This window comes from Epinephelus moara, chromosome 6, assembly GCF_006386435.1.
Source record: "Epinephelus moara isolate mb chromosome 6, YSFRI_EMoa_1.0, whole genome shotgun sequence".
Lineage (NCBI taxonomy): Eukaryota > Metazoa > Chordata > Actinopteri > Perciformes > Serranidae > Epinephelus > Epinephelus moara.
The window spans coordinates 18214795-18224654 of record NC_065511.1 but is presented as its reverse complement, the minus strand read 5'-3'; the positions used below and the strand labels follow the sequence as shown (position 1 = coordinate 18224654).

Below are 9860 nucleotides of genomic sequence, written 5' to 3'. Positions count from 1 at the left end.
TATTGTACAGGAATGTCGTACTAGAGTCGTGACGAAGTTTAGATGTACCTTCCTCGAGAGGAGCACTGAGATGGTGACTAACACTTCCTTCAGGAGTGTACGTCACTGATGGCTCTAAAAATAGACTGTACTGGAATGTGACTGGAATTCTGGAAAATGGTGTGTGTGTGTGTGTGTGTGTGTGTGTGTGTGTGTGTGTGGGTGTGAGGGCTTTGAATTATTGGGTACCTGCTGTGGATTTTGATGCATGACTCAGATGCCTTTCCTGGATCTGTACGTCTTCATTTGTGTCACTGTGATGAGTCAGGCTTTACGTGCATGTTACTGTATGTTCAGCTAGTGACTGTTTCAACATACATATGGTAAATGTTATAAAATATGATAGAGTTCTAGGGCTGTCCTTTGACTTTCCACTGACCCCCTATCTATCTATCTATCTATCTATCTATCTATCTTCCCATTCATCCATCTAGGCATGAATGTTGAATCTTGAATGAATGTCTTTTTGTTCACCTACCCCTTCCTTCCTTCCAACCATCCTGCCTGGTTATTTATATTCGCCATTGAATCATATGTTGTCATGGATGTGACGCCTGCGCAGTGGACAGCGTGAAAATCTGAATCATCGATGGAAAGAGAGAGAGACAGAGGTGACTGTAGAGTGATGGGACCCGGCTGAGGGAACAGCAGCGCGCGATCACTCTCCGAGCTGGTAATGACAGGTAAATGAGGATTTGAATGATATTAAGCACAATATTTCTGCAGTCATAATGGCTGTGTTGGGTTGTTGATTCTGAAAAATAGCATGTCGGGAAATCATATTTCCTGCATGGACTCCTTCAATGGTGTCATCCTTGCGCGTGATATCATGTTGCACATCTGGAAGAAGCGATCATGTGGGAGGAAAAAAAAATGTTGCTTTAAAGTTCGTGTTGTCGCCTTTTACCTCATGCTGCTGGTTTCTATATTATCAGATGGTATCAGATGAAACAAAACTTCTACCTTAAGCTCGTACCTGCAGATGTTTTATTTCGAGGTGACATGTTTCAGGTGGTTAAGACGGTCTGATTTAGTGCAAATGCTTTAATGCAAAGTCTGTAAGTTTAATGGAAAAGCGTGCTTTGTGTCTATTTGCGTCTCACCGGGGGGTTGGGATGAGGTCTGTTTTCAGACTGGCGTCACATATGACGTCTGTGTGTTTTCCTGCTGGGCTGAGGGCTGGATGGTAATAATGGCGCTCAGCACCACGGCCAGCTCCCGGTTCAACGGCTCAAAGGACATGTTGTAGGCAGGGTTACCGCTGCATGTGCGCGGTTATGTTTTCATTTTGATAGTTTTATTTACATATTCTGATCTGATTTGTCAAAACCTGCCTAAGTTTAGGTCAAGATAGGTCGAGATGTGTTTGGTTGGTGTGATGTGGATGAGGGGAAATGTGAAAGTACGAGATGATGCACCTGGATGAGACACACTGTGCATCTGAGAGCTATCTGAATTTATTTGGCCATGTTGACAGTTTGTTTTGGTGATGTTTTGATGTAGCTACATGTGTTACATGACATTGCAGTCATCTCATTCAGTTAATAGAGCCATAGAGTCAACATTGGGGGGGACCAAACCTGCCAGGGGGTCAGGGTTTCCAACACCTGCCTTACACCCCCATCCACAAAAGAAAGAAAGAAAGAAAGAAATTAAAAAAATAATAAAGATAAAAATAAAAAATAAAAATGAAATAATAATAATTATTATTATTATTTCATTTTTATTTTTATCTTTATTTTATTTTGTAATAATAATAATTATTATTATTATTGTTATTATTATTAATTATTATTATTATTGCTATTATTATATTTAAAATAATAAATGCATAATATATTCGAAAATAAAATAATAATAATAATACTAATAATTATTATTATAATTATAATAGAATCTTGAAACTTTTTCATATTATGATCCTATTACTGTTATATTAATTATCATAAGTAAGTACAGTTATCAGTACACAGAACTGCAGTATACTATAAAACTAGAACTGTTAGCCAGTGATAATAATAGGATTTTTTTCAAGTTTATATATGACTATGATTACAATGACTGGATGAATACTTTATTTTAATGTCTGGCTGTTTTAGCACGGTTAAAAACTGCTATTTTAGACAGCACTACCTTATAATTTTAATTAATGTACTGCCTTGAGTCAGTAAAGTAACCTTATCTGTAACTCGGTCTGGGCCATTTAAACACATGCATGTGAGTTTCATATGCTTGATTGTTGTCTTGGATTACATAAGATCAAGGGCACTGTCTGAATCTGGTAAATATATGAGAGCAATATAAAATATACATGTAAATTTACAGCAATGAAAATTCCTAATTACATGTGTTTCCCACTCAAGTTTGGTGTTTGAATGAATATAGATTAAGCCCCAATGGAGTCTCCAAAACATGCAGTTCATAATCATTATTTGTCTGGGTGATGAATATTCAAACTTTCTTGAATACATGCAGATGTGGGTGCAGAGAGAGTTGACAACATCTGGGCAGAGCCAGATGTTCATGACAGTCCTCAGCAGGTACAAATTAAGCAGTAATAAGATTAACATAAGGTACCAGGGAACAGCGTGTCTCATCTTAATGCAGCATTTCACTCATCGCACTCAGTTTGTTATCTGACTGAAACCCTGATATTGCCCATATACTGTGTGAATTCATGGTAGGCCATTTATAGTAGCCTATGTCCTTTACATGTCTCTGAAAACCTGTCATCTGTATTATCGTTAAGGATGTTCAGATAACAAAAGCAATGGAATGACAACACAATAGCTATGTCCCGTTGTCTTTTAAACAACTCCTTCAAAATGTTTACATTTCACAATAACTTACCAAAACTGATTTTACCTTTGTGTTAATTGACATTTCATTTGATTTTTTTGGGATATAAATGTAATAGACTTGACATGACTGTAGCATCACATTTGGCTGTCAATGAAAACCAAAAAGTAAGCATGGCACTGGTGATGTCCCTTATAGATTGATAAATATTAGGGCCTAAATTTCCTCCACAGTCAGTGTAAGCACACCCTGATTGCATAATGACATTGATAGCAAGGTAGGCTAGAGGTCATAGGTGCAATTAATACATGGATAAAATTAAAGGCACTTACACCATAAATTGATGCAGAAAAGGCACAAATTGGTGCATAAATATTCTCCATAATTCTGCCCCCCTCCAAAAAAATGTTGAAGCATAACCCATGCCCTTAGTAAGGGTCAAAGATGCTCTTTTTTTTTTGCTTAGGTCCCTCAATTTGTTTTTGTTTTTTTGTTTGTTTGTTTTTTTAACTATTATCACTACAGTGCTGGTATCCGTAAATATCACTAATACTGTGATACTCTAACTAAACTCACTTACATACAACTGGGTAAATTCTTCCTTGATTAGTTTACTAGAAAGTGCCTTGAGATAGAAGACGGAATTTATTCCCTGCAGTATTTAAGTCAACAACATTTCTAGTTCATTTACTATCTTAATGAACTAGGAAGCTCATTAAGTTATATCAGTGACAAATGTTGCTTGTTTGTTTCGGGGCAGTTTCTTTGTCCATTTGTCACACGTATCATAATATCACATACTCTGCTCAGGAACCATAAGATATGGTGAACTGATGTGTGTCTTCATTTTCTTTTGGCATTTTTAAGAAGCATTGCCAACACTGGGATCGGTATTTCAGTACCAAATTTGTTCCCCAGTCTTATTGCTGTTGTGGGGGAACATAAATAGCAGCTGAGATTTAGTGCTGGCTGACGGAAACTTGAAACATTGTTATGTGTGTTTGTGCAGAGGCACTGAGCTGTGAAATGCCTCTGGATCTCAAATGGATACTGAGGGAATTGCAAGTGTGTAAAATATCACTTCTTAGAGCAACTGTCTTTTTTTTTAAATCAGGATGCAAGAGTTTTATTTTGTAGCAGCAAAACAAAGGAAAGGATGACAGGCATTATATATGATGAAATGTCAGCTGTGATAAAATAGCTGGTCAGATTCCCTGAAAGTATTTGAGTCCTGCAAAAACACATGGATTTGGGCAAATTACTTTCTATGGATCCATCACATGCACTGTGAGAGTGAGTATGCTTTAATTAAAAAAGTAATTGCTACTTTTATTATGCTTGTTATATGAGTGGCAAACCTGATATTATCTCTTGTAAGGCAAAACGAACTGTAAGAGCTATGTCCTTTATGTATCTTCTGTACAACCTTTAAAGTGCAGCATGATTAATATATTTTAGTTTTGCTGCTCAGCACAAAAAGAGAGTTTCGATGTTCTGATTGTTGCATGAAACACAAAATAAAAAGAGAAGAAGGTTAATTCTCTGCGTGTCAGCACTCTCTGCATTCAGCCGGCACTATATTAAAATGAAAAGAGAGGGCATTTCATGGCTTATTTCATGACAGCAGACAAGGAGAATGCATCATTAATCTCAATGTACCGAGGCACCCATGCCTTCAGTACAATGTTACATAACTTTCTGCCGGTGTGTGTGTGTGAGGGTACATGCTTGTGTGTATAAATGAGCTGTATATCTGTGTGCTTATGTTTATGTTATGTTATGTTTATGCATGGTGAACAAGCCAGAGAGAGTTTGTCCTCAAACCTGTTGGTGGGTTGCTTCTTAAGGCGAGGGTGCAGCCGTGCATTCATGCATGTGTGTGTGTGTGTTCTCAAGCAGGTAGACAGATGTGAAGGATGACTTCTTGCTCAGAGATCTGTGGGTCGGAGTACGGTGAGCAAGCTCAAGCCAGCGGGAACTGCCAGCAGTATGGAGTCCGCTCCTACCTACACCAGGTACAACACACGCAATACCTTCTGCAAATATCAACTATTCTCTTCTATCACAAACCTTCATCTTCAGTTTCGCAGTCTCACGTTGTAATCACTTGAAACTTGAGGGTTTTTAGATCTCGCTCCCTCTTGGGGTTCGGTTTCCATGTTTGGAATGTTAAAAAAAAAAAAATCTCTCTCATCTCTTCTCCAGTTTTATGAGGAGTGCACAGCTTCTATCTGGGAACGTGATGAAGATTTTCAGATTCAGAGATCGCCGAGCAGGTGGAGCTCTTTACTCTGGAAGGTGAGGGTAACCTTCAGCTAGCTCAAACCAAGCTACAGTCTCACCTGCTGTTATTTAGGTGATGAATAAGGTCCTCTTTTGTTTTCTCCACGCCAGGTCTGTCTTGCGTTCGGGACCTTGATCTTGTTTGCAGGCCTCATTGTTGTTTTGGTGGGTTACGCCACTCCATCCAGGATCGAAGCCTTTGGCGAGGATGATCTCCTTTTTGTTGACAGGTATAGCAACAATGCATAATATTAAAGGGAGGCAGTTGATGGGTATGTTCTGGATTTGAGGGCACATTGTTTAAGTGGATTGCACACCCAGTTGTTTCTATATAGGGCAACAAATTGCAATAACTGAGCAAAGAGTTGACATTTGAAGGTAGCCGGGGTTTTCCACCAGGTGATTTTATTGGATCCAGACCTCTTCTGGTTCACAGTTATTGTTTAAATACCGGTTGACGTTGGACCTCTAATTGATGCTGTCTTTTCCTTGAACAGCCACGCTGTCAGTTTCAACCGCGCGCTGGATGTTTGTAAGCTGACTGGTGCTGTGTTGTTCTGCGTGGGAGGCACATCCATGGCCGTGGGTCTCCTGCTGTCTGCCTTTGCCAAAAGCTACTCCAAAGAAGAACTGTACCTGCAGCAGAAGTTTAAGGAGAGGTTGGCAGATCTGCACGCAACAGTTGGTAAGGTTTCGCTCTCTTCTGTGTTGTTATGACACATTGTGGAATGGATGTTAGAAAATACATGCCAAAGAGTAAGTGAAAGGGTTGTTTTTTTATTGTTATACTGTTCTCAAACTGTTTAGTGTGAATATACCACATAGCAGAACTGCTTTTGCCACAGGTACCCCCATAATGAGAGCACCGACCCCCGGTGAGGGAAAGGTGCCAGTCACACTCTCCAAAGTCCAGAACATCCAGCCAGTGAAGTCAGAGACCTGACAGATGATGAAGTCCAGAAGAAGGCATACAGTGAAGAAGTGTGTGTGATGATTGATTGATTGATGTGCAGGCTGTGTGCGAGTACGAACGTGTGTGTGTGTGTGTGTGTGTGTGTGTGTGTGTCAAATTTGCGTGTGCATTTTCTTCGAAAGGTCAGCTTACATGACTGATAGTATTGGTTCTTCATCTTTATTTGCCATGTTTGACATTAAAGCTTTGTTTTAAGGTTACACAGGTGCATAGTTAATATAGCCGAGCAAAGTTTAAGCCTTCTGCTTGAACATCACTTGCATGAAGTTCATACCAATCTGACGAAGCACATGCAGGTCTTGAGCCCTACCCAGAAAACAAACCACAGAAACAAATCGATAGAACACAGCCACTGAACAACAACAACACCGTTGCTTCCACTGAGTGTTTTTCTGTCGAGGGGATTCACATTTTGTAAAAGAGGATGGTGTTACTGCTGGAGGGTGTAGAGCAGCAGATGCAGTGTTGTTTGAAGTTATTGGTGATTGCCCCCCCATTGCCTGAAAATGATCAAAAGAAGCACGGAACATAACAACCATTATCTCTGCCTGGTGTCTAAAGGGACATCAGTGGATGAGTGTTTCTACGTGCAGAATACTTTGTGTGTGCAGTGCGTAGTGCTACTTCATTACAACACTCAGTGAGAGCTAGCAATCGCGTACACACAATGCAGTTACGTCTGCTGAATACTTCTTTTATGCTGCGTGCAACAACAAGCCGAGAGAAGTCTTGACGGATACTTTGCTAGGCTTTCACACATCATCAGAACAGATTAGAGATAAACACAGATTAGAACAGACCTTCAGGCTAGATTTCACACTGACATTTTCGTCTGTCTTAATAGGCCCCTGACCTTGTCTCCTTCAGTGAATCTTCAGACGGGATCGATAGCCGAGACCAGATTGATGAGAGGTACATTGAACCAGACAGGACATGCAGAACAAAATAGTCTGTCACTTAAACTGGAAGCAGACCTGTCATAGTGGTATTATTGTTGGCATCTCTGACAACCAGATCGCTTTCGAGCCTAACTACCACAGTTTTCACCATCCTCCATTGATGTTACTGGGGGCAGAAACTGTAAAGAACTTACATGTATTCTATTTGGTAACTGGGGATAGCTGCCAATAGCTACCAGGGACAACAAAAGTGCTATCCTCTTCCTGTTTTGATTGGCTCACACACTTCCTGTGTGATGTAAATCAAGCCTTGGTTTTCCCGAGAGATCATACCCGATGGCAGACAACATTGCATAGTGAAAGCGAGGCTTTTAGGAAACCAGTCTAAACGCAGATGATGTCATTATTCCATAGCCATTACATTGTGCAATCAGCATTTCATAATGATAAGTTGAAGCAAAAACCTATTTCCACTACACTTTTTGCTCTTCCTTTCTTCATCTCCTCCTCTCCCTGTGACAAACCCAAGCATGTAGACACACCACTATCAATCCAAGCTTGCACATTTTGCAGCTAGCAGTCATGAGCTGGTTAAAGAAAAAAGCGCTGCGTGCTGAATTGAAGATGGAGCAATGCAGGTGCTGTGTGTCGAAGTGAAGCCGGAGCAAGGGCGCGTCAAGCGAGGCAAACAACGTGACAGATTATGTTACATAACAGGGGGGGATGAGGAGAGCGCATTCAGCTCTCCAGTGAGATCACATCAGCTACATCGTGTTTGACAGCGCTCATTGTTTACAGTCCGCCTGGGTCCACAGATGCTTTCGACACAATAACTGCCTTCCTGTGCTCACACTCAAAACTTGAAGCTACATTTGTAACTAAGGTGAACAGCATACAATAAGTATGTATCGCCAAGCTTGTTTATTTTATTTATGTATTGATTATTTAGTTGGTTGCATATTCAGTTGCATCCTACATGAGAAACAGAAGTTATGTCTTGGCACTCACATGCGCTGTAACTGTAACTTACAAGCACAATAAGCTGTTAATGGTCATGTTTTGCTGCTCTATGAAGAACTGTCTAAATGTATTTTAAATATATTTTTAAATATTGTGACCATGCCACTTTAAATGTCAGTTTGTTGTTTTGTTTGCTTGTTTATCTTTTGAAGTCATCGCACACAGACAGAACATATACTGTAAAAAATACAGCATTTTACTGTACTTAGTGATAACAATTTTTTTTTTTTTTTATTGTGGTAGTCGCAATCCAAGTGCCATCAAGCTACATGCCTCCTGCTGTGCGTCAATGCTGCAGGTCTTTCCAAACAATTTATCCTCGTCGAATCCATGCAAAGACAACGCCAGATGCATACTGTAAAAAATAATATATTCTTATATACTGTTTATATAAAAATATATTATATTAGCTATTGCTATGCTGGCTACCTGTATGTTCATGTAAGTTGACCTTTTCAAATTATTCCAACAACCCCCACTCTATTCTGTGATGTTACTTTAACACATTTGGTCTCTGATACAACACAAACATGTAGCTGTAGCTATGAAGAACAATTTCATTTCCAAGGAACTTACTCAACCACTGTTAAGCTGCAAACCTACAGTACAAGAAGAAAAACCAAGCTGTTCAACGATCTATTTTAAACAAACCCTCCAGTGTGGTCAAAGCGTTCTTAAGTGATCAATAAATGTGCTGACTTGTAGTTCCATGCTGTGAATTGTGAGTTTATTTTGTATCCTTACATTGACCAAAGTTGAGTTCTGCATTAAAATCCCCAAAAGATATTTTTTTTCCTGCTCTTAATGATACCATGTCCCAGTTTAAGTGTCTCCCGATGTAACAGTGGATTCTCCCAGTCAATTAAAAAATATATACTGTACTTATTGGAGGTTGGATTGGATAAAGAATAAATATATATCAGTAACTATATACAGTATGTCTATTTTTCAAAGAACACAATAAAATTGAAATATCACAGCTCAAAATGTGTGAAGATTGTATTTATCCTTTTAATTCAAACAATCTTTTCATCATCACGTATGCTGGGTACACATAATATTGTGGGTATATCTGCAAAACTGATAAAACTTAATACCCAACAAAGCTGAGAACAGAAATAAGAGTTTTTAAGCAGTTATCACATGGGCCATAAGGCCATCTGGATGTCTTAAATGTATTTATTTATTGGGAATATATCTCAGTTTCATAAAGTTTTATTCTTGTACCTCTGTACTGCTCTGTCAACCTTGTTGTGATTATGCACTGGACAAAAATATAAATGCAACACTGTTTTTGCTGACATTTTTCACGAGTTGAAGTAAAAGATTTAGGATTTTCTGTGCACAAAAACACTTTGTTCTCTCTAATTTTGTTTGCAAATCTGTTTAAATCTGTTAGTGAGCACTTCGGCAACATAATCCGTCCACCTGACAGGTGTGACATGTCAAGATGCTGATTAAACAGCATGATTATTACACAAGTGCCTTGAGATGGTCACATTAAAAAGCCGTGTCACACAACACAATGGCACAGATGTCACAAGTTTAGAGGGAGCACACCATTGGCATGCTGACTGCAGGAATATCCACCAGAGCTGTTGTCTGTACACTGAAAGTTCATTTCCAATGTAATTTGAGAATCTGAGAATTCTGGCAGTATATTCAATCAGTCTAGTGAGCCAGCCCAGTATCTCCACCTCCAGCGTCCTCACTTGCAAGATCATCTGAGACCAGCCACCCAAACAGATGATGCAACAGTTGGTTTCCTCAGCCAAAAGAATTTCTCCGCAAACCTTCAGAAACCGCCTCAGGGAAGCTTATCCCAATGCCTGGTCTCAGACCATCTT

General features: G+C 39.4%; 1 protein-coding gene across 2 annotated transcripts; it reads left to right on the top strand.

Moving 5' to 3' along the window:
• Window positions 1–618: 618 nt before the first annotated feature.
• nrsn1 (neurensin 1) lies at window positions 619–9094 on the top strand. 2 transcript variants are annotated; one of them, XM_050047687.1, is made up of 6 exons: window positions 619–722; window positions 4735–4853; window positions 5044–5136; window positions 5233–5351; window positions 5619–5806; window positions 5967–9094. In XM_050047687.1, the coding sequence occupies exons 2-6, from the start codon at window positions 4755–4757 to the stop codon at window positions 6062–6064; spliced, it is 597 nt and encodes a 198-aa protein (XP_049903644.1). In that variant the 5' UTR covers window positions 619–722; window positions 4735–4754; the 3' UTR covers window positions 6065–9094. The 2 variants fall into 2 exon arrangements, with proteins under 2 accessions (XP_049903644.1, XP_049903645.1); XM_050047688.1 differs by having other exon boundaries at window positions 625–722; window positions 4738–4853.
• The last annotated feature ends 766 nt before the right edge of the window (window positions 9095–9860 follow it).